Genomic DNA, 26,592 nt, shown 5'->3' on the forward strand with positions numbered 1-26,592 from the left:
CTTCCATCTGGAATCAGGATGTTTGATGGCATTTTTACAACCGACTGAAATGAAAATGAGTAGTTTAGTTTGGCAGTTGGTACAGTTCTATGCCTGGAAATTTATCACAGTTTGCCATGTAATTTAAGCACTCAATTTCCAACAGCTAGTGCTCTCAGTCTGGGGAGGCAGCAAGGAAAAAAAATCTACAACAAATTACACATGATGAATTTTTAGTAGCCCCGGTAGGGGGTTTTTTGTGTCATTAGGAGACAGGATACTGTGCAACAGACTGCCTGAGAGAAGAGGTTAACAAATTGGGTTGTAAAAAGAAGCTATGTGGAAGGTGACCTTCTGAGAAAGGTATTTCAGCCTCTGGCTGGGAGGAGGAAAGGGTATGACTGCTGGAGAATTATATTAAAGCAGCTTATCACTCATTTCTGAAAGAGAGTTGTACTGGCAACTTTGCTTCATATTGAGTCATCTGCTACTGCACTTAGGCATTTGTATGCCTTTGACGTATTTTCTTGATTGGACTTTTCAGGAATCCAGTGCTGGAATGCTAAGTCTTTAATCCTACATCATAAGACAGATACCAAGCTACTTAATTGTACCAGAATGACTTCTGCCCCAGGACTGGAAAGGATCAAAGCACAGGCAGCAGTTTTATCCATGTTTTCCTGGACTTCAGCAGAATGTAGGCACCAGGGTCCGATTGCACTTACCCATGAGCTTGCCCTTGTCAGGGAGTTGGTGGTGAAACAAAAGTCTCAAATCAGTTTTGCATTCTATCTAGTCAACCATGTGTTGTTTTAGAATTACAAATCTTTAATGATTGCCAGCAGCATCCATGGAAGGATCTCTTCAAAGGCATTGTTGAGTCTCACAAAGCACTAGAGCAATAGAGTCATTTCTCTTGCTCTGTTTAGAAATTCACAGTGGCTTATATAGATACACTCTGCACTGTTAAAGTGTTTTAATACCTTGTTATTCTATTTGAAAGCAAAGAGAAAAGGTAAAAAATGCCAAGAGTCTTAAATTCATTTAAACAAATGAGTGGCACGCAGTGGGCTGGCTGTAAGGAGAGCACTGATCTTTTGAAGCACATCTCATGGCATCAGCTGCCCTCAGGATGTGTATGACCACTTGATTTGAATGCACTAGTTTAAGGAGTCTGCCAGTCTTTAATGCTATGTTAAAAAAATAAAAAAGAAAAGGACAAAGGCAGGAATTGGAGTAGTTACAGGCAGTGATATCGCATCAGAGGAAAGTTATACTGGAAGAGCCCCTAGAAGGTAAATGCCAAAGCTCCAAATGTTCAGCATATTCATAAGTGTCCAGAAAAACAGTATTAATAATGAAGCTAGAAAAATCCATTTATGATATTCAGTGAAGGGTTAGTAGAAGAACTGCAGAAGGACCACATGGAACTGAGTGACCAGGGATGAAGTGACCAGAGACAGCAGGCAGATGAAACAAAGCAGCCAACTTAATAATATAAGGCAGGTAGGAAAACTAACTTCACCTCACACCATAGGGTGATGAATCAAGACAGACTACAAGTACTGAAAATTGGAAACATACTCTCATAATTCATAGGTCTAAGAAAACATTAGCTTAGCAGCAGGTCCATAAAAAAGCAAACAAAATGTTTTAAATTACTACAAAAGTATAAAAAGAATTGAACAGCAACCATACAGAACGATTAAAGTAGGGGGATTGAACATTTTTGAGTAGTACAAGACCTGAATTTCCTAACTATAAAGAACTTAACAGAAAGGAGCAAAAGCAAGGCACCTAACTCTATATATAGGTGCCACTGTGAACTTCGAGAAAAATAATTTGAAATTTTAGTATGTAGTATCAGTTTTGTGAGTACAAACCTATCCTGTAAAGAGACAAAATAAGTGATGCTTAAATGCACAGAGATAATTCGGAAAAATCTAAGCTGAGTTCTACTCATCTCCTAACTACTGACCTTTAGCATTTCTTGCTATGTCATATTCAATCTGCAGGGGGCTGTAAGTGTAGTGAGGGTCTTCCACATTGCTTCAGCCTGTAAGTGGGCAGAAACATGAAGTAGGATATTTCCACCAGCCATCACCTTCCCAGTGCCCTCCTCCAGACATAATTATATGCATTTGAAGGCTTCTTTCTTCAGATTCTACTCCTCCATGGCCCAGCTTGCTACAGCTCCAGCATTGCACATTCCCCTTCACAGCTCCAAGATCCACAGGCACACCATGATGTTTACTTCATTTTTTCAATTCACTGTGGTGCAACCATTTCTGCCTCTCATCCTTTGCCCTGTCAGATTTTAAAGCCAATGCACCTCCAGGTAAGGTACAGATGTAGTTACAGTACTCAGTCTATTTAAGTGTGGATTGCTTCATCCCCAGGTGTACATTTTGGTGGTATTTCTTAAGTAGTTGTGGTGCAACAGATAGGTCTGGTATTTGATGCAGATTAACTAAATCTGAAAAAAAAAAGTAGTAGTACAAAATATAAACTAAAATGTTGCATTGCTTGGAAAGAACAGTGTTTTAAAAATTTGTTGTTGTTGTTCATACAGTCCATAGTATGGAGAGTTCATACAATGCCACAGTATACGTTTATCTTACAGGTAAGCCACGGTAGAAAGAAAATCTCAAACCTAAATTTTCTGACTTTGATCAGTAGCAATACAGCTAAAAGTAAACCGTTAACAAAAAAGCACTGGAAAGTATAAACACTATTTTCTATCATTACATGGCTCTCTTTACCAAAGAACTCTATCTGGTAAGTTAGGAGACAAGAGTACTACTACTAATTGTGTAAATTGGGGGACACGGGTAGCAAACTGCCTATTTACAGATGGATCACAGAATGGATCAGGTTGGGAGGAACCACAGTGAGCCATCTTGTCCAACCTCTCTGCACAAGCAGGGTCATCCTACAGCACACAGAACAAGATTGTGTCCAGACAGTTCTTGAGTATCTCCAGTGAGGGAGACTCCTCATCCTCTCTGGGAACCCTGTAACATGTGCAGTCACATACACAGCAAATAAGTCCCTCCTCATGTTCAGGTGGAGCTTCCTGTGCATCAGTCTCTGCCCATTGCCTCTTGTCCTGTTGCTTGGCAGCACTGAGCAGAGCCTGGCTCCATCCTCCTGGAACCCTCCCTTGCCCACACTGATGAGGTCCTCTCAGCTGTCTTTCTTGAGGCTGCACAGGCCATTTCCCTCAGCCTTTCCTTGTAATAGAGACACTCCACTCTCTAAATCATCTTTGTTACCCTCAGCTGGATGCACTCCAGGACAGTTACAAGAACTCTAATACTTTTTGAAGGGCAGTTTCCTCCTTGATGAAAAAGGACATCTTTTTCCTATATGGTACAACTTGATTGATGAACACATCCCAGCAGACTAGTCATGAAAGAACTGGCCTTAGTCCTATGCTGTCTCAACAGGATGACATTTCAATTACTGTCACAGTACGATACTATACAGACAACAGGTAGGTAATTTAATAGATCAGTCCAGAACTTCCTGTAAGAAATACATACAATCCAATTAGTTTCTCACAATAGACTACAGCAGTTATTTGAGGAGCTTCAAGCACTTCATCTGGTAAGGCTTCACGGGGCAGGAATACCCTGCTGTTTCTATTCCCATCTGTCACTCAGCATTAAAGTTTCAGAGTATTGTGAACACAAACACAGGGGATGTTGCAGCACTAAATTCACCTGTGTGTGGCAAGAGGAAGAGTGCCTGAATAGCAATGAAACCTCCAAAACCAGCAGTCAGGGTAACAGATACATCAAACTGAAAGTGAGTCGTGACCGTCAGCCACCACCATCACACCCTTCCCCAACATGCATTTCAGTCACTGTTGTGATCCACTGGACTCAAAAATCAGTCCAATTTTGAAGGAATAAATATTTCTAAAATGTAAAAATTTTGCCTTCAATGCTAGAGGTTCAGAGTGCTGAGAGTAAAGACATGACACTATGCTGTCCACTAAATATTTCTCTCAGACCAAACTCTTCATTGGTACAGATTTGCCTGCAGCTTTACAAGAAGGATGAATCTGAAACACAAAAACATAGATGTATCAGAGGCTGCGCATAAATGCACATTTTTATATACTAATGTCACTTGTGTTCTTCTTTCTCCTCCATCCCCTTTCCTAAACCCCACTCTTAATTTTCCTTAAAGTCTTATTTTATTTTTTCTGTTCTCTTGACATTAAGTTGCATGTAATTTTCTTCATTTGGTTACATTTTTAAAAGTTATTAGCTGATAGAATAAATTAAAATTTTTCTTGTTCTCACTAGAAAGCCCTGATGTCTTTTCAGAAATCCTGAGGAGCCGTGCACATTGGCTACTCAGGGAAGTTAATTATTAATTATCAGTAAGGTGGAATAGTTAAGATTAATTCAGTCACTGTTGAGACACAGTCATTCAGAATTAAAATAGAATTTGGTTTCACTTCCTTGAGAAATGAATTATGCTAAATTATAATAAGGTCATTTCAGCTCTGATTCTTCTGAAATGTAGCAGTTTTACTTAATTTCAATTAAATCTGCACATGAAGACAATTCCTTACATTTCTCTTACGTTTCAATTCTTTTTCTGAAGCAGTAATGAAAGCAGCTCACAAAACTTGTGTTAGACTGCAGTACAGCAATTCAAAAGCAGCTTATCATTGGTGTTAGTATTTGTTTGTCTGGGAACAAACATATGATAATTTGGGGTAATTGACTAAATATATATAATCATTAGCCTCACATTTACAGTAATGAAGCAATTTCAGATGCATTCTCTACAGAAGGCTCTGCAGATTTTACTGTTGTGGATTCCATAGGCATCACTGATAGTGAATCAGATGGTAAGAGTGGTGATTGTACCTAACATGAGAGATGCTGATATGAGCTCATTTAAAACTTGGAAGAGAAAATTAACATTATATAGAAGAGGGATTTATTTAAAACTGGGTGTACTTATAAATTTTAAATATATGTTTTTATAGAGCTAAAAGTAATAATTTTTACATAACCCAAGATAATCTAAGTAATCAACAATGTCGGTTATCCCAGGTATATGTACACTATATGTACTCTAATTGGTTAGAAATTAACCAAATTTTTTGGACCCAAGCTGGATGCATCTGTGTGTGTCAGCACCACATTTGACCAGCAGCTCTCCTTTTTTAAGTGCTGCAGAAACCAGAGAACCCAACTCACATCATGTCCTTGTCCCAAGGAAATCATCTGACAGGAAAACCTGACCTGGGATTTTTAAAGAAATCTTTCAACTAATGTGATGAAATTTAGTGATTAGAATAAAGAATCTATGGACAAATTTTTGAGAAATAAATGACATAAAAGCCTAAATCCTAATTTCAAAATTGACTATTTTGAAATTTTTGACTATAAAATCTATTTTCTGCTGACCTTTACAAGTATTACTATAAATTAGCTATAAATGATCAACTGTCACTTTCTTCCCTGAAATTAAATTAAGTTTACAATAGCTGTCACAGAAAGGCTGCATAAATTCTAAATACTGTTTGATTTTATTCACACACTTCATAAAGGGTATTTAAAAAATTACTAATCTGCTGACAAAAGCCAGACTAACAGACACAAAATTTAGTATCTTTTTTCAGATTTACTCAATTTCTTAAACTAATGAAGTATGGGTGTCGATGAAAACAGACTTTTTTCTCTCAATCCCAAACACTCTCATTTTATATTTAAAATTAATTACACTTCCTAGATGGGCACTCCATAAAAAAATTAAAAGGGTAAATCAAATTGTTACCAGTTTTAAAACCTAAAGAGCCTATTTCACACACACACACACACACACAGAATAACACTGTATGTCCTTATTTTCAGTTTATGTATTCTGAAGAAACAGTAATGAAAAACTTTGTTTATGCAATTATGGCATCTATATTATTTGGAATAGGACTTCAAGTGCAGAATTAATGACAAGGTAGAGTTCAATACTGCAGGAATCTAACAATAATCAAAATATGTTGTATGTTCAAAATGTTCAACATTAGCAAAATCCCTCAGTAGCCAGACCCCTTAGAATACCTGCTGTAGCTTTAATAAAGAAGTTTACAAGATAAAATTGTTTTTAATTTTTGAAGCATTTCAGGGAAGTGAATCCCCTAGGCCCAAGTGTACACATACTTGAAACATGCTACAGATTTCAGTTAAAAATAAAGACACAAATTCACACTTAAAAAACAGAATATAAAAGGAGTATCTTAGTTAATGTTAAAAAAAAAAAAAAAGATCCAATTTTGACAACTTTTTGCAGTGAAAAGTTCAGGAGTTTAATTTCAGACAGTTTTTCATTTGTTTATTTTAAATTACTTCAAAAGTCAGTGTTTCAGTTTTGGAAATGAAAGAAGTATTGAAGTGAATTGCATTATCTTCTATGACAGGCTGTCACCATGAAGAGACAGGAGGCAAGCAAAGAGTTCACACGGGTCAGTATTCAAACCAATTCGGAGACACCTAAAAATCTATAAGTGGAATTTAAATGAACTGGGTTATACATGGAAAATATAGATTTTACAGATTAATTCAGACTGAAAACACAATAAATCAAGTAAAGAGAACCACACCATACCAGGAGAGAGAACAGTGGTGATGTGACAACCAGAGGCATGCTGTTGTTGCCCACAAACAGGTGACTACCCGTGCAATGGGACATAAGATTGGCTTTCACCAGCCACAAAGCAGCATGAAGCTTTATCAGTTCTACTGTTTCTATTTTGCTGCATCAATGCCAGTCACACAGAATAATCAGTTAAAGACTGATGTGCTGTTAGCAGGTCCTTCAGTGCCCACGTATTTCCAAGCCAACATATCACTGCTATATTCCAGATTGGCCATTAACTTTATACCCAAACATGGTATTGAATTGGCCATCATCTATCTCTAATGTTCTTACAGAATTCAAATATTAAAAAAATGGAGAAAATATTTTCTGCTAATACAGGCTCACATTTAAGACAGCCCTTGCAGAGTGTTAAGTATGAACATGTGGTTATCCCACTTTGGAAGAGACGGATATCTATGAAACTAAAAGTTAAAATGCACATTATTACTACAGTCACTAAATGTACATACATATATCATCCTACTTGGTGGATGAGATTGTCATGGTTTCTCATTTTCATTCCTAGCTTGCATCTTTCCCTGAACTGCCACAAATAAAACTATGAAGCAGGTCCAAAAACACCGGGGTTTTAAGACCTCCATTCTAATGATCAGCTGTTGACACTGCTACTGACAGGATGTACCCATCTTCCCTGGCTAGCCCTGCTTTAGATGTTACATACCCATTTTTTTTCTCACACCACTAGAGTGTTTCATCCCTTTTCAGGGTATTTAATAGTACAGGAAAAAAAAATATCTATGCATATACACTTTCCTACAGACTGGTTAATAGAACTTATCCTAAGGCTACTCCATATGTGAAGCTTCATGAACCCAAGATATTAAAAAACACGTGCAGCAATTCTTATTAGTAATCTGTAAAACAGTGTCTGAAAAACTACTTCAGTGGACTTCATATTCAGTTTGTAACTCCATTTAAACTATCTGCTTTAAACTTCTGGCCATTGCAGGAAGGTGCTCAGGCGAGATCATTTAGTTGAGAACAGAAAGAGGCAGGATTACAGCTGCTGAACTGTGGTATTACACCACTGAAGCAGTGAAAACATCTTCACCCCAGAAAAGTTTATTTTGACTTTTATGGTGGGTTTTTTGTTTATTTTTAAATATCAAGACTGATGAAACTGGTATAAAGTAGCATTTATCAAAGGCTTCATATTTTTCTTAGGTTAAAAAAAACCCAAACCAATTAGCGAATGCAGGCTGTACTTTTCGATAGCATGTTCTTCAATAAAACAGATTACCAAAGGTAATCTCTAATCCTTCATTTTGCCTTTTTTTCTTGCACAGAAATGTTTTTTGGCCTACTTCCAGGAGGAATATATCATCTGAGCACAGGCGTGGGAGGCCTCCAGCTGTACCCCTCTGACTATCCTAGCTCATATGCCTGTCACTGTCAGAAGTCCGAGACTGTTCAGGACAGTGGCTTATTCTGAAGTCTTTCACGAGCTGCTCCTTGGTAAATCCAGGAGGAAACACCTTTTTTGAATGCAGGATAGCAATATAAAAACATAGGAACTACTGTATTGGTTCAGACTAAGTATTCATCCAGCTCAATATCCCATCTTCACCAACACCTATTACTGTATGCCCAGTGAAAACAAGAAACAGAAAAAGCATTTTGAACATTTTCCCCTGATACTTTCATAGCCACGGACTATTTTCACCTCAGGGAAATTCTTACATGTTTAATCTAGACAGTGTCTCCCAATAGGTTTATTTTCCAAGTCCTTGCCCAGCTGTGCCTCTGGACTCATGCAGAACCTTTTGCACTAACACCCTTAACTAAAGAGTTTCACAGGTTTAGCGTCCCCAGGGTTTCATTCCTGGCCAGTAGTAAGCTCACCGCCTATCCAATCAGACATGAAGCTCATTTTGCCCAGCATGACCCACTTCATTTTACCTTTTACAATTTATCTGTCATTTTAGTGTCTTTGAGAATCATTGCACAATGTCTGTCTGCAGTAGAAAGGAACAAAAACAATACAAACAAAAGAGTAAGGTCTGTGCATTTCAAGATTGTGTTTATTTCAATTGGACCCAAAGTTCTAATCTAAATATATGCTGCTCCTTGCTGCTTCTGTACTGAAAGTTCCTCTATGCAATGGTTAAATGAAAAGTGCACACACAGTGAAGAACTGTATCATACTGCACAAGGGTGAGACAGACCTAATGCTGCCATTTCCAACATTTTGTCTGCACAATTTGGTAACTTTTTAGAAGTTCCTTTAAGAGTATTTTTAAGCATATTATCAAGTGCTGTGTCCTACATATAGCTGAATTTTTAATACTATCTTTATAAATTATACCAGTAGTTTGGACTCTCACAAAAACTGTACAGAATTTAGAACTTCCAAAGGGAAGATCATTAATGATGACTACAGGATGCTTTCCAATTTGTCATTTGCAAGAGAAGATGAATTGCATCTTTCACTATAATTAAGATTCAGACTCAGAGTGTAAAACCTCAATTTTTTCAACAGAAATGGTTTGCAGCATGGTAACTTTGTCCTTTTCCAATTAACACCCCATAATAGGCCTCATGACTTCAGTAAAGGCACTTTCGCAAGGATCTGGAAAAAATCTTATTTAAATAGGTTATATGATGGAGTTAATGCCTAAAAAACATGGGGCATTTGAGTAAGATATTTAAAAATATTCAGAAGAATATGTTTAAAGATTAGGGTATTGCCTTTAGATGCCCCACTTCAAGATATTCACTACTGCTTCATGCATCTGTGAAGTTCAATCTATCTCAAATATGCAGGATTATTAAAACTTGAAGCTGAAAGATTTTTCACAGCACTGAGTTGCAAATCAGGAAGAGCAAAGGCAGTCTATGTAGACTCATTTCTGAAGAGGGAAAAATTTATAATTTTTGAGTGCTTAAACATCATTTATTATAACACATTTTGTAACAAATTATACTATTTGAAATCTGAGCAATTTTCTACAAAATTGCTGAAAGTTCACAGTAATTCTGCAGCATGCAGAGGCATATAGGCTGGATTGATTTTTTGAGTGAACAAAACAAATAGTTTTAATTTTTTACAATTCCAAGCAGAATCATAAGTACATTACATTAATGCATTTTTAGTTTTTCCCAGAATATATTTCACGTTGTCTGCTACTAAGCTCAATACATCTTGATCTTTTGTCTCAGAGCACTATCTGTACTACAGCCTATTCTAAACAAAATGCCTATTGGAGTGCTAATATATATAGGGGTAGCATATTAGAAAAGTGTTTTCAAAGACAGGTACTCAACAATACAATAAATGAAAAATCCTAGAAACATTACAGGAAGACTCAGGCAAAATTCAACTAATACATTTAACAAGAGTTAACAACAAACAAAAAAAAAAAAAAAAAAAACCAAAACTCAGGGGGAGTTTTTTGTTGGTTGGTGTTTTTTCAGGCATTTTTCTCTCAATGTCTGATATTATATACTTAAGCACTTCTGTCAGCTAGTACCTGAAACCTACTCAAAATCCCACCGTGCTGACATTCAGTATCCACCACACCCTTCCACTGAAGGGATTTCCCTCAGAAGTAGAGGAATACCAAGACAGCACAAGCAAAAGTTGCCAATTCTCATCAGGAAATCAAGCAAGCATAAGGTACAATGCAGAATTTCAAATTTCAAATGAAATCTGGATTGGTTTCTTTTAAATTAATGAGACTTCTTTCCCTAAACAGGACACAGCAAATACTTCACTCTTGCATACTGGAACTTGTGAAATTATCTATACAGAGAACATTGCATCTCTGTATAAGAAAAGTTTCCGAAACCCCAGAGGCTCAAACTACCTCACAGGCAACAGCCAAGAGATGCCAACCTTGAATCTGGAATTCTTTCCTACTAAAAATAAATGAAAAAAAGACTAATTAGGTGCATGAATAATATTAATTTGGTATTAAAAAGAGAAAAAAATATTTCTCCAATTTAAAAAAAGGCATTTGAAAACAAATTAAACCTGTCTTCCCATGAATGTTGACATTTTTGGTTTTCCATGACACCTTCAAGATAAAAGGTCCTTTTAAAATAATTTATGTTATGTCCTGTTTGCATAAAAAGGGGAACAGTCTTTTTATCTGCTCTGTGTCTCATACTTTTTAAGATTATTTTGATACTTTGGATTATTTTTGTCTTTTAATTTATTCTACTACTCATATTATTTATCATATAAGTTAAGGGAATATGGTAACTTGCATTCAAAAAAAAGGTGATTCCTCTTGGATTTATCAAAGAGCAGCCCTTGAAGGAATTCAGAATAAGCTCCTGTCCTAAACAGACTCAGACTTTTGGCAGTGGTAGGCACATGAACTAGGACAGTCAGAGGAGTACAGTTGTGAGGCCTCCCACAGCTTCAGAGCTGTGCTCAGATGATAAATTCCTCTGGGCAGTAGGCCAGAAAACATCTCTGTGCAAAAAAAAAAAGGAAAAATGAAGGACTAGAGATTACCTTTGGTAATCTGTTTTATCAAAGAACATGCTATCAAAAAGTACAACCTGCTTTCACTAATGGATTTGGTTTTTTTTACCTAAGAAAAATATGAAGCATTTGATAAATGCTACTTTACACCAATTTCATCAACCATGAGATTAAAAATAAAGAAACAAACAAAACCCTCAGAAAATCTAAAGAAGTCAGAAAAACCCCACATCAATCCATAACCTCATCTACAAAAGCCTGGAAGAGTGAGATTACTTCAGTTTGTTGTAGAGAGTACAATTTCACAGCCAGGGTTGTTCTCCCCTCCATTACCTGTATACAAATATGCTAACTGGGAATTTTAATCTGTCCAGTAAAACCTGGCCTCCTGCATGACACTTAATAGGTCATATCAGACATTTCATAAAAATGTGCCTGAAAGGGATGTAATTGTGAAAATCTGCCACTGAATTCAATGGCGGTTTTGGGTCTGTCATCTCTTTACTCTTTCATCAGTTGTGACACTTAAGAATTTCATAGCCATTGCTCTGAAATCACTTTTCCTCCATTTTAAAATAATCTGTGACCTATTTCTTGATCTCACAATGATTTATTTTGTTATTTATAATATGCAAATCCATGTTGCATCGAAAAACTAAAATATTCTCAAGAGCAGTGCCAAGATTTTATGACAGCGTTTCAAAGACCAGGTGCTTGCAAGTCAAGAGGCAGGAAGCAATGAAGTAGGAACTGGTATGGTATTTGCTTTGCCATCCTCAGTGAGGGGATGTTTTTCTTGTAGAAACACATCAACTTACTAGATAACAGAAATCATGGGAAATTAAAAACTTTGTTTAAAAGACTATTGCTTTTCACTACATTTTGCTATCAATCATAGTGACTTGCTGTAAAAAAACCCCTGAGATCTGGATGTATTCACGCAGAGACTGGCACTTAAAACCCACTGTAAAGATTTATACAGCATTTACCTTCAAGCAAGAGGGTAGTTTCATTAATATTGGTTCCAGGTGAGAGGACTATGAAGCACAAGTCCATGCTTATATATTTTTACCGACAGCTATATGAGACCATTTTTATTTTAAACATTGAGATTTACCACAGAACAGGTCTGTAGTGCTATAAATGGTTATGAAACACAAGCTATAAAAACAGTAATCAAAAGTGACTCCTTATCCTGGCCCATAGCCAGTACACCCATTCTGCCTCCTATCACTTTGTTTTGTTTTCTGATCAACATAATCACACCAGCTGCAGCAGAGTTGCTACCCATGTGTAGATTAAGTGTAAGTAATAAGTTGTATTAGCATTCAACATGCCTATCCATTCAGGAAGAAGGGATGGGTTAGACTCAGTGCAAGTACTTTCAGGAATTTGTAGTCCCAAACTATTAAGTATAACTTACATATTAAGGAACACCTGAAAAAGACACTAGAAGACAAATCACATCAACAAGGAAATTAAATTATGTTCACCATTGTGCTTCTTAGTAAACATTTACACTCTGCAATTAATTGGTCACTTGGGTGAGAAAATTGCTTGTTTCTAAGTTAATTAAGCACGCTTTTTTGTTTCTGATACCTATCCTAAATTTTTGAATGCTCAAGATAGAAACAGCAGTATTTTAATATACAAAGTATAACTTTCTAACACTTTCAACTAGGCTTTCTCATTCATCTTCATTAATTATCAAAAAACTATCAAGAGAATGAATTATGCATTAGATTTTTCAGGGTGAACAGTAACTGGTTTGCAACAGTTGAGGTTACTGAGTAGGACTGGGCTATGCAAGAGCTTAACAGTGGAGCTCTACCTCCCTTGGCATTTCACATATTATCACCTTATCATGATCTCATTTGCCACATCATTTGAACATGATGAAGTCTATTAACTTAATAAGAGTACTAAGATACCATTACTTGTAGTAAAAACAAACTGAAAATCTCTTCAGAAGCATCTCAGCTCTTCCTAACAGTGGGGATTTTTTTGCTTGCTTGCCTTTAAAGGAATATGTCCGAGGCCACTCCATTTGGCTTTTTATCATTGAATAGGTGCTGCTTAATTGTAAAAAAAAGAACTTCTAGTGATGGCACATGAATCAGTATCCACAGAAAGTCTTGAAAACAGTTTTGAATCGTGAGCTGAGAAAGGTTGCAGCACAAATGTCAGTCTGAAAAATAGAGTAGTGTGTGTATCATTCACTAGACAGGAAAGGAAAAGCTCAGATGACTTTGTGAAAAGAGTATTGTTATGAATTTCTAACACATCTTTCTTCTTGCATCATATATTATTTAATTTCCATAGCAACCCACGGGAGCAAGAAGCCAGTGTTTTCAGAAAAATCTGAGTTGATGCAGTTCACAAAAGAGAAACTACGATAGACTAGGAATGATATAAGAAATAAAGGCAGGGAAATTCTGTTACCAGACACTCAAAGTTATTAAAAGCTGTATCAGATTTCCATAAGTTACAAGCATCCTATAACGTACCCATTGTTATTGTCTGTGCTATGACTTTTATAGCATTGTAACCCCAAGTCTGATTAATTGCATGCATCAATTCTCCCAATTATTACTGAAGAGTCAACTTTGCTCTCAAATCTTTTCATCAGTGCCAAAACAAAAAACACAAATAACCAACACACCACCACCAAACAAACAAACAAAAATAACCAGCTGAAACTTTCAGATGACTTTAAATAAATGGCTTTTAATTCTCAAGAATCATGTTAGCATAATTGGATATTATCTACTGATGCTGGACTTGCAGCTCTGCCAGGGAAAAAAAGTAACTGAAGTCTAGAAAGAAGCACAATTATATGTTATAAATACAGAATGGCATCATGTAAGTTATCATATTTGTCAGCTGTTGAGAACAGCCATAGAAAATGCTGAATTGTGAGAAAAGTGTATTTCCAAAGTGATAAGGAAACTACAGCATCTGCTCAGTCTAGCTAGAAACCTTCCCTGGTACTGCACGCTTTTTCCAAGGTTACAGAAAAAAATTACCTAAGGAAAGCTGACAACCACTGTGTTTCAAATTCCTTAAGGGCAAAGCACAAGTGTTATTTAAAATGTCCTACAAGATACTATAACATCCCGTTGACAGTTTGCAGCTTATTTACATCTTTACATAAGGAAAACCAAACCTCCAAGAAAAAGAATGTAGTGTGCTTGTCAAAGAATATCAGTCCAAGAAACAGTGAAAATAAAAAATATAAGATTCATCCCTTATAACCGATGTGTCTTCTCTGCAGTACCTTTTACACATACAGGTGGACAGGTAGAAGCATGTACACTCACACCCCAATTTGGGTTCCTGTGTGTAAAGGCTCAGAGAATGCCAGACTGTCTAAACACAGTAACATCAGACTGTGCTCTGTTTTCATTATGCTCAGCCACAAAGTAGTTCACACATCTTCTTTTATTATTATTTATAAGATGAAAGGAATGATAATATAAAACAATGACAACCCTGTATTATCCTTAGGCAATTCTCTTGTTATCATGCTGAACAGCTCGACTACAGAGAAAAACAGTCATTACCTGTGTGAAGAGAACCTGTGATTAGCCTGAGAAGGTACTGGGCAAATTTCATTATTTCCCGCTTACACCGCTTCCTACAGCCACTCATCTTAGGCAACGGGGTATTCCTCTGAGGAGAGCCTGAAGACTTTGCCAATAAAAGGGAACAGTTTCTGCCAGCAAACTTCTGGGGCAGTTCAGAGCCTCGCACGACCTCGGCGCCTCCTCCCGGCCGAGCAAACTCCCGCCGATCTACCTCGGGTGGCTGCGCAAGGGAGCCCGCGGCGGCCGGCGGTGCGTGCTGCGGGCGCTGCCACGGCACGGCGCGGTGCGGCACGGCTCGGCCGGGCAGGACACGGCACACAGCTCACGGCACACGGCTCACGGTACACAGCACACGGTACGCGGCTGGGCGGGACACGGCTCGGCTCGGCTCGGCTCGGCACGGTGCGGTGCAGGCACTGCGCGGCCACCGGCGCCCCCGGCGCGGCCGGACCCGCGGCAAGCGCTGGCCGCGGGCGCGCAGCCCGGCGGGCGGGGCGGTGCCGGTGCCCGCCCAAACAGGCAGGGCAGGGCAGGGCGGCACGGCGTAGCACCGTACAGCACCTCACCGCATAGTACAGCACCGCACAGATACAGCACATCACCGCACAGTACAGCACATCACCGCACAGTACAGTACAGCACAGTACAGTACAGCACCGCAAAGTACAGTACTGCACAGTACAGTACCGGACCGCACAGCACCGCACAGTACCGCACCACGCACAGCACCCCACCGCACAGCCCAGCACCGCACAGCCCAGCACCGCACAGCCCCCGGGAGCCACTCCGCCCTGCGCTCCTCCCGCGAGCATCGGGCGGGCCGGAGGCTCCGGCCGGGGCACGGCGCTGCTCCGTTGCCGCGGGGCCGGGCGGAGGCGAAGGCAGCCCGGAGCAGAGCCCCGGGCCGGCCGGCCGCGCACGCCGGGGCCGAGGGGACGGTCCTGCCCATGCCTGACCTGCGGGAGTGTGATCGAGGTGTGACCTGGCGGGGCTCCCCTCCACCCGCGCTCCGCATGTCGGCCTGGGGCCCGTAACCTGCTCGAAGGTCATGGGAAGGCCGGGGCACTGCACACCCACACGGCAGGAAGGAGGAAGCAGAAGCCCTGCGGGTACCTGTGTGCGGGGAGCTGCCCCTGCTTCCCCGCTCCCTGACCTGCGGCAGCTGGGAAATAGGCTCTGGCACAGTTAGCATTGTGTGGTTAGAATGTCTCCAAGAAAGTCTCGCTAGGAAGCTACCTGTGCTCCTTGGTGTTCCTTTATAAATTCACTGCTTTCCAACTTAATGAGAAGCGTTTCTTATTAATAAAAAATATCTGCTGTAATCTATATCCATAACCACAGAAACCAAAGAATATGTTTTCCTTTCCCTTAGAGTACTTCCCTCATCGAGAACAGCTCTATTGCATTAGAGGGTGATGCAATATGTAATGCCTAATACAGTTAAAAAAAAAAAAAAGAAAAAGAAATAATACAAACAAAAACCCCCAACCCATTAAGGAAAAGCTTAACAGAAGAAAATCGTCAACTGATCTAATTTTAAGGGCAGCACTGACCATAAAACATCTTGGTGAATGCCTTTAAAAAATTACAATAAACACAAATGCACATCTTCAAGCTATTGTCTATATTATGCAGTGAGCAGAGATAAATGCATTATAGACACAATACATCAAAGCATTATCAAAGTTGCAGTTAGATGATACAGTTTCTGTGCCTGCTATCTGAAGCACAAGCATGCAGTCTTATGCTTCCAGTGAAGCTACACAGATAATGGAAAGAACCAAAATGAAATATCTCACAGAAGCCCCCAGGTTTCTCCAACACAGGGATTAGTCTGAGAAGGATATGGACAAATTCCAGTATTGCGTGTTTGCACTACTTCCTACAGCTACTCCTCTTAAGCAGGAACTAATTTCTTGGCACAGTTTTTTTCTGAAAAGACACAATGCAGCTTGACCAAAGAAACCCCCCAAAAAACACCCCCCCAAACCTGGAAAACCTCCCACAAAAACCTACAAACAAACCAACCAAACAAACAACAAACAAAAACCCCCAACCCAATACCTCCCTCCCAACAAACCCCATCAAATTCTAGTATTGAGGTACTGGAGATGCCAGTGTGCCTTACAAATTTCTGAACTCCTCTGGTCTCTGAAAGGAAAGCTCCTTAAATATTTGTTAGAGGTAAAGAGATATTGAAACCGTAACTCTGTATCTCTTCCTTAGAAGAGGACTGAAGAGGCCAATGCAAATGGTTATGAGCTGGAGTCCTTGACCTTTTTAATCTTTTGACATCTCCAATTGCTTTATAGAATTTTCATTAGCAGTGTTACTTCAAAATAAGGAACTGAAAATAACTGAAGCCTGAACAACTGTAATACTGGTTTTCTAAAGCCATGAGCATGAACCACCAGGACCATGTGTTGCTTTTCCTCTATCCAAAAAAACCCTCAAATAAAGCTGTACCAGTTCTGACACTGTTTCCTAAGCCTTTACATTTAAACACAGCAATAACAGTGATTGCCACCTAAGGAAGAGTTCATGTTCCTAAGGAAGACTTCATATCTAGTTTCACCAAGATATTTTTTTAACAATCAGTGCAGTATTTTGATAGCATTGAATCTAAATCTATCTCCCAATATTTCTCTGGTCGTCAGGAAAGACTGACTAAGACTAAAGTGTTTTTTTTTTTTCCCTAAATCAAGAGAGCAGATCAGAGAAAAGGGGACAGGAAAGTTAGAATAGAACACTGTAATGAAACCACCATAGTACTTTTGAAAAATATAGCAAAATAATATGAAGGACAGTTGGACAACATCAACTTCTATAATGGGTAAATATACCTTTTTTATCTTTTTTTAATTGACAGGACACATTAAGGTCCTCAGTCAGAGCCAGTCTCTTTGCACTGAGGTATAAAAATACTTTTTATATCTAGAAGCTAGGTCCATCCCTAATAATTCATAATCCATAGAGATGAACTAAAACCCACTGAAAAAAGATCCTCTTAATGTCAGAAGGGTCTGCATCAGTTCCTAGAAATTCTGACTTTGGAATGAGGTACTTAGAAAAAACACTATTTGAGTACAGTGGAGGAGGAATAAAAGACATGCATATATAATAAAAGTTGTTTTCAGACATGAGGGAAAAAAATGTAAGGAAAAAGTAAAAGCTCTTTGTAAACTGGATTTTCAAATTGTTTCACCAAGTGAAATTCATGGGCTCCTAAAATAACAAAAAATACAAAATTACTTTGTTTTGAAGTGCTTGGCAAGAATGAAGGCAGTTTAGGGAGGAAATGCGCAGTTTTTGTAAAAGACTGTCAACAGCTGCAGTCAAGTTTAAAAGCAAGATGGAAACATTTCTCTGAATGTACAGAGCATAGTATAGCACAGTCAGAACAAATTAATTGATAATATTAAATATTTTCTTCCTGTGAGTATTTCTACACAAAGCTACAAGACAAATCCTAAAAATCTTTGTCAACATGGCAAGAAAGCAGTGCAAAACCAAATACGTATGAAATTAAATTCTATTCAGTCCAAAGATGAAATTCCACATGCATTTTTAGAACTTCAGTTAGGGTCTCAGCATCACAGGTCTATGTCCCAGGCCCACTTGATGTCAACTGAAGTGCAACCTAACCATCCTTAGAGGAGGGTACACATTGATATAGCTTTAGTCTAACACTACAAAAGAAAAAAAAAACCTATACCAATATTGTAGTTCAGAGCTGGTCATTATTGGCATGTATGTGTCAGTATTTCTTTAGTTGTTCCTGTGTAGCAATATTATTTCACTATTAAAAGAAGACAAACAAAACCAAGAGAAATACAAAAGAGAAATTAACAGCAACATGAAAATACGTGTTAAAATAAGTAAAGAAAGCAAATGATTTTTAGATTCCTTAGGTTGAAGAACATTGTGGATGACCCTTCTTTCAAAAAAGAAAAAAATATAAACCCCAAAAGCAATGCATGTCTCAGAATTGACCATTGCAATAGACTGGCATAAAATGGTGAATAATGCTGAAGTAGCTAGCATGATAGTTATGTTTTGAGAGAGAAGTAGTTACTAAATACAGATTTTATTTTAAAAAAAAATACATAGAAAAAACATTTCTTAAAACATTTCAAAAGAAATTAAATGTGGCTGTTGTCATATTAAGTAACAATGGCGAAGACTCAAATGCCAAAAGCACATATCATAGTTTAGGGAGACAAAAAAAAAAAAAAAAAAAAAAAAAAAGCCATCACCATTATTTGATGAGAAGAAACCTATAGAATAAGGATGACAGTGCATGCCAAATATAAATTTGCTAGTCTGGGAATAAAAAACTCCAGCAGAAGCTGAAGTGACATATACAGAGCACAAGTTGATTGGCTTCCTGCAGGCAATTTGCCTCTTTCATTTGCACACAATCCTCTGACTTCAAAGAACAAAATTTCCTCCTGAACTAGCCCTTATTATTGACTAAAAGCAAACTGAAATCTTACAACAAAAATCAACTCAATTAAATGCTTCAACCTCATCAGAAAGGGTAACCACAGGAAGTTATCCAGGAGCACAGAAAACCTGTACAGAGCTTCCTCAATGTTGACTCCAGAGGCTTGTAAGAGCTTTTTTTTTCCTTAATGTAAATACTGAATTAAATAACTGATTTTTTTTTTAATCAAAGGATTTTTAACCTTTTTATTTCAAACAGTAGTGATATTTACAACTTAAGCACATGGCAACCAGTAACAGATGGGCAGAAACAAACAGATGGGTGAGCACAAGGTAACAGCAAGATGTTTACGACAGATCATAATAAACAGCTGCCACAAGTAGATGGCCATCAGCAGATCTCTTTTCAGTTGCTCCTTGCCTGTCATAAAAGTAAGGGTCCTTTTAAATCACAGTCCCTACTGTATTTATTTCAATAGCTCTTCCGTGGACTTATACTTCTTGACTTGACAGTATTGTGCACTGAGGTGTCTCAAGTTCACCATCATTATTCAAGTGGATGCAGCAGGATGAGAGTCATTCATCACAGAAGTCACTGGAAACCGCAGAAGTAATTCCAAATTATTCATGATGTCCATGAAAATATCAGCTACCACTTTTAGCCACAGCCAGTGAATAGCAACAAAAATTCTCTTGCACGTCATTTGCCCAGATTTAGTCTTGGATATTAACACAGACCAGATATTGTTATATGATAGAAGATGATCTGGGGAAGCAGAGATGCAGGCATATGTTCCCTAACTGATTAGCAGTAACATGATAGCTAAATTTACTTAGATTAAAATGGTTGTTGTTCTTTGTTGTCTGTCCTGAGTATTATAGTGACAACAAGGAACATGAAACTATTTCTTCCTCCATGCATTTCATATTAATATGGTGTCTACCTTGGATGTGGACATGATCTTGTTCTGTCTTGTAGGAACAGTAACTTCCACAGAGCCCAGAGAGTGAGGGGACTGCCAGTGCTCCTGGTTATGAATACAGACTTATTAACCTTCTTTAATTTTTTATACTCTTCATAGCAGAATTAAAACCTTCCTATTAGCTCAACTGTCACTTATCCGGACTGCATGCAATGTTTTTAAATGTGGAACACAAAATAGTAAGAAACCTTTATCCTGGCCTATGCTACTGAAAATTAATTCAGCTTCCTACTTTTGTCTGTAGTTTTTAAATTCTCCTGAAAGCTTGCTAAGAATAATATCTTCAAACAGCTCTGTTGCTGTGTTTAAAATAGGACTACAGAGAAATGACTCCTATCTCACACTATTTGCCTAATATCAACAAATTATACATGTGCTCTATTCTGATAGTTAATACCAGCATAACATAAATTACTTTCATTGCTGTTATAGTCTCAGACTCTATAGGTTCAAACTGAATTTTCTAATACATTTATGTAAACTAATAAAACATGTTGGCTAAGCCCACCAGAATCTTTGACCAGTGTAACAGAAATACTTAAAACATTTATCTATATTATTCCTACCTTCCTTGAGCTAGCTGCTCTGCCTTTTTTTACCTACTCAGTGTCCTTGAAGCTTACCCCAAGGATTCATTTTCACACAACACTCTAAGATAATACTGCAGACAGTCAACCAGGAACTACAGCTGCCTCAACCTCCCCCACGGTCCACACTTGCCTAATTAAATATTCATCACTCCCAAATGCTGCAGTGTCAAACATGAGCAACTTCCCAAGCCTGACCTCCTACAGCCAGCCCACGGCTTGTGCTGGGGAATAAACAAGGCTGGGGCCTACCTGCTGAAACATAAAATGGCATAATACCGATTTCATGTTGCACATTAACTTCTGTGCACTGCAAAATTCTCACTGCAGAAGCCAGAGTACTAACTTTTACTGTTCAATATATATTGAATACCTGTATGCAAAGTTGCATAGGCAGTGTTATCAATAAATGTTATGCAGACAACTAAAATATTATCTTCCTTATAATACAGATCCTGTTTTCTATGTATGGTCATACCTTTCAACTTAAAAATATATTATTGTTGAGTATCCTCAAATAAAAAAATGATTGAGGCATACTAATATCAAGTATATGAGATTCTGGTTTTTTTTTTGGTGGCTTTGGACTCTTACCTTAGTTCAATTTACAAGAAAATTGGGGGTAGCCTCCAAGAGAAAAGTTCTTATATAATTGTATCAGACTCTGCACATATTTATATCTATACTTAACAGAAGAGAAATATGAACAGAATAAACCAGAAGGAATCATCTTTTCCATTACAGAAACCATAGCTGTAATAGTTTGTAAGTTCCATAAGGCTTTGAGATTTGATAGAACAAAAACATAACCATATCATGTCCATATAAAGTAAAAAGAGTAAAGGTTCTGTTTTGACCCCAAAACCTACATTAACCTCTTAAAGAGAAAAGTATCAGAAATTAGTTCTAAACCAGACAACACTGGGTATGCAGCATTCTTAAGACAACAGAATAGTCATTGCACCAAGTCAGCCATGAGAATTCTGAAAGTATAATAATTAGTACAGCTTAGGCCAGTAAGTAAAAATTCTGAAGAACCTTGTTTTCACTACATATATGTACTGACACCTATGTAAATATACATATACATATATATACACACACACATATACATATATACACACACACACACACACACACACACACATATATATATAACCTGAAATATATATAGTTTATTTAAGAAAGGTTGACTTCATAGTCTCAATAATTATCTGTTGCAACTTACTGCAATTTATATGCCCCTAGGATTTCCCATAAATGGTCAAAACCTAGATTTCTTCTTCCAATTCAAGGGCTTCCCCATAGTTTTCATGTGTTTTCTTTCCCCTTTTATGCTAGTTATGGCTTGATGCACTAATTAACCTAAAATTTAAGACTGAAAAGTGCATATCCTTAAGTTTTCATATCCTTAATCTGGCATGAATTGCAATGTATTTGAATGAATATACTGCAGCTACTATCTCAGGGAGCAGAAAGACAGGAGAAATATTTTTTCAAAGCATATATCTTGGTTGAAGCAATTTCGCAACCGCTCTCCTTCATCCAAAATTTGATTCTGTCAATTACTAAATATGAAGTACCAGTGTTGAGAATAAGTTAAATTATCACACTGCTAGGTCTGTGGTCATTTTCCCTCCTGGCAGGGTCCTGCAGATATTGAGAAGAAAAACAGTTTATCAGCATTCTTGTGGAATTCCTCAGTAATGCCCTTCGGGGAACAAGACCAGTTACCAGTCTACTCCAGATTTTCTAGAGCAGCTGTGATTGTAATAAGGATCCCTGGATCTTCTTCCCACATAATACAGCTGATGAGCTGTCACATAAAGATATAAAATTTGACTCTGACATAGAGGAAAACCATTTTAAATAGAATTGATCTGATCATATCTATGTTTTCATAAACCTGAATCTCGTTCATAAGTAATAAGAAAGGTTTATATGCACTGAAAACTACTACTCTAAACTAGATAATAACTTTTCTACTCTGAACTCTGATTTTCATTACAGGCAACAAAAAATACATTCCAAAAATCATTTTATTATCATTTCCAGGCAACTGGAAATTCAGCTAGGCTTCATGATACAGATTAAGCCTGAAAAATCAACCCACTTTGTGCTTCAGGCAGGAGATGGTCATCAGGGATATGAATCAGAGGGTATCACACCCATGTTTTGCTGGACCTGTAAAGGAAACATGTGAGTCTGTGTTAGGGTCCTGAAGGTGCATACTACTTACAGTGGGGAGATTCTGAGGGCCTTATTCAATATCTATTTAATATCATTTGTTTCCCTACCTTCTACTACATAGTCTTCTGCAACCATACAGCCATTTCTCTGACAAGAATGGCCACAAATACTTGTTTTCTTGGCTTCAAGAAAACCTCCCTCTTAGGAAAATCTGCCCTTTTCATACCATTTTAAATCAGTCCCTAGGAACCAGTGATGAAAAGAGGCGAAGTAAACCTTCGAGATTAAAAGCAGGAAAATGGAGCAACCAGGGCTTTCAGTCTCACATGTGACCCAAAGGCATCACTGAAAGACAGTTTTTGGCTCCCAGGTGGGACCAGTTAGTGTTAGGTAGTGTAGTGTAACTAGCAGGTAGTTGGGACCATGTGCATGAGACCTCAGGAAACTAAATGTTGAAGTATGAGAATTGAGTATGAAATCATTGCAGTCTTCTAGAGACAACACTCTAAGATGTGGTCAAATACAGGTCTTAAGCATAAACACAAACCATTTTTCAGCTCTATAGCCTAAGGAACTAAAGCAGTGTGATTATAAACTCAGCTATTATAAAGTTACAAGTCAGTGACAAAGATAATAACCTGTATATGGTCAAGGTGAGTAAAGAATAACTTTATCAACTGCCTGTAAATAAATATCTGACTCTGATGCCTAGAACAAGAGGATAAGTAAAAGGCTTAATGAACTTAATAAGGTAATGATCGTGACTCCAAACTCTAAAGATCAGTACAAAGGCTAATAATTTTGCTATAATACACACATACATTATATAATCAACACTGATAATCAGGATTGTAAAGATACAGAGGAATAGCTCTGCTCATATCTCTTATTGTGAGGAGAAGAAATACTGCTAGAAGAAAACAACATCTGTACACTAGAAGAATGAAGGTAAACTTTAAACTTCATAGGGTCTTATACAGTGGATATGAATATCACTTCCATTTAAGCCCTGGAGAAATTTCCCAGTTCATATCAGCTGGTCTGTGCCTCAATATACACCTTCAGTCACCAAATAGAAATCATGCTTTATATTACAGAAATTATGACATCAAACTTTTTCCCATCAGAACAGGGACAGCTATCTTTACTGTAGGAAGTGTATTAAAAATGGAAGAGATAAGCTCTTCAGTCAAAAAAAAAAAAAAGGTATTAGAGTTATCTTATGTCCAAAGAACAAGACTGAGTGGAGGGAGAAAAATCCCACAAAAAGCCCCAACAATCCCTCACAATTTCCAGTACACAGCTAACTTGTCAGGTATAAGCATCTTAATTGCAAAGATGCCCTTAGCAATTTTGTTCAAGTATTTATGGTATGTCATACAGTTTTCATTCCTTTCTATTAGGTAACTCCACTGTCAACCTCAAGTTCCTTTTGATTTAGTAATCACATTTTATCCCACATTATTTTACCTTATCATTATCTAGACTACTTCATATGATGTCTTCAGATATAACTTGTTTTCTCATTATTTTAGCAGATATTGCTTTGGCTTCTTTGGAACATTCCATCTTTTGAGAAAAAAAAAACACCGGGGAAAAATCCAGGAGTAGTTTGTGTGACTGCCTTGCAAGTGATCTATAAAAGCACAACAGTATCAATATGAGGACATCTTATTTCAAAACATCCTACAGTATCAGGGAAGATTACAATACTGTCTAGGGGAGGATGATATGCAAGCCAAATTTTTTCCTGAATGTCTCTAGTCATTAAGTTGTCACACTATGATATCTCATATCCATATGAGCTGTTGATACTACTGCAATTAGAATATTTTTTAAAATTCTATTTACACTATTAATATTTTAAATAAGCGAAGAATAAATTCATGGCTTTGTAAATATAATGGATCAGGTTAAGCATGTTCCCTGCCTTGTTCATGCAAGATTTCATGCACAAAACTTTCTCTTAGCATAAGAATCTGTTAGCAGTTTGCTTTCCCGCCTGTGACTTTTCATCAAAAGTTGGTCTCAAGGTCATCATTTAGGAGCAATGCCATCTGCTGAACCTGCTCAGCAGTGTGAGAAGGATTTCCCAGAACTGCACCATTGTGAGCCTGCAGTTCACACAGGTCACCAAAATGCACACACCTGCCCACAGACAAGAAGTAAACCAATTCTCACTTTAAATCATGCAAGACATTGCTGTCACTGAAGTGGTTAATGTACGTGAATGGGGGAAAACAGATTTTATATCAGTCACTAGTTCTTAAAGGTAAACTATTGGGCTGGGCCCTTCCTCTGCCTCATCCTGAACCTCCTGTTCTAGTTTTTTTTCCCAGAACATGAACTTTGAGAACCACTACCATCCATTGAAACACAGAACTAGTTTACTCCTGTGGACACATACAGAGCTCATTTTCTTCTCCAAAGAGGAGTTTAAAAAGCTTATCTTTCTCAGGTCCTTTACTAGGTAATTTAGTGGATAGTTATCACCAACTGATATAAAAAATAAAATAAAAAAAAAAAAAAATCTGGTCTTCCAGGAGCAATTGTTTTTCCTTTTTCAGCAGTGCTTTATTTAAAAAGAAGGTGATCAAATTTTAATGATCTTCTTTTGTTAGCTTAAACCAAGTGCAAAAATTCCTCCTGCCATTTCCCTTGGGTTTGAAGGGTATCATTTTAAATGGCACAAAGATTTTGGTGGTGAAAATTCAGATATAGAGTTTTTAAAAAGAGATTATAAAAGAAAAGAAAACAAAAGCATAAGCAATCAAATAATTAAGACATTTTTCAAGCAAAAAAATATAAGGGTCCTTCAGAAAGCAACACTGAACCTTTGGTGTTTTTCTAGCAATTTTATTTTGTTCTATATACAAAACACCTGTTCTGCATTTAAGGCTGGAGAGGAATGTCAAAGTCAAGCATGATTATGACTTCTTGTAAACATGTGCATAATCTGAGAACTCTAATTCTAACAACAAAGACTTCTAAGAAAACCCAGGATTGCAGGAATAATCCATATTGAAGAAAAGATGATTTTTAAAACAGCTGTGACTGTATGAGGCTGGTAAAAAAATGACCTTGAAATAATTTGCCAAGAAGTATACTTATGCAGCCCTGGCTATCAGAAAGTGCATATCAGGAAAATGCTTTAAATTTCAATCAAACCACAGTGGATGTCCCCTGCAATTAAAAAAAAAAAAAAAAAAAAAGTAAAGAAATTGAAAGTCAACTTTTTGCTGAATCTCAGAGACAAAACACAAGTCACCCTATAATACTTTGGCTTTCCAAAAATTTCATGGCTCAGACTCCTTGGCAAGACAGGTTTTTGTCATTCTTGCAATTTGAATGTCCCATCAAACCTGAAAAACTAAAAGGCATATTTCCTGCATTAACACATACAATAGACAGGTAGTTCCTTCTATTTTGGGGTTTAAATAGTTTCCCATATTTTAAAATTGTAATAACAAGATACATTAAAAGAATTGGCTTCCCCATCATTTTGAAGAGAACAGAAATTATCTTCCTCTTTTTTCTTTTTGATAACTCAGTGTGCTAGTTTAATGGTAGAGCTTAATTGAGTGATATGCAAAAAAAAATTAAAAAAAAGTTGTTTTAGTAGAGTTATGTAAAGAAGTGGGTTATAGAATAAAAAACACTAGACAAGTTTTTTGTGGCGGGTTGTGGTTTGGATTTTTTCTTCT

At 37.5% G+C, this 26,592-nt stretch overlaps 1 protein-coding gene across 6 annotated transcripts in view; it reads right to left on the reverse strand.

Annotated features, from left to right (window-relative positions):
* KCNIP4 (potassium voltage-gated channel interacting protein 4) overlaps positions 1-26,592 on the reverse strand; it is a 386,258-nt gene that overhangs the window by 267,014 nt on the left and 92,652 nt on the right. Inside the window, exon 1 of one of the 6 annotated variants that reach the window (XM_005517806.3) lies at positions 14,659-14,861. The exons of the other annotated variants lie outside the window; for them this stretch is intronic. Within the exon in view, the coding sequence (XP_005517863.1) occupies positions 14,659-14,746 (88 nt within the window). The 5' untranslated portion in view covers positions 14,747-14,861. Of the gene's footprint in view, positions 1-14,658; positions 14,862-26,592 lie in introns of those variants that run through there. 6 annotated transcript variants of the gene reach the window in all.

The sequence above is a fragment of the Pseudopodoces humilis genome, chromosome 6 (genome assembly GCF_049639895.1).
Source record: "Pseudopodoces humilis isolate 2021_Gansu_Grassland_sample_001 chromosome 6, ASM4963989v1, whole genome shotgun sequence".
NCBI lineage: Eukaryota > Metazoa > Chordata > Aves > Passeriformes > Paridae > Pseudopodoces > Pseudopodoces humilis.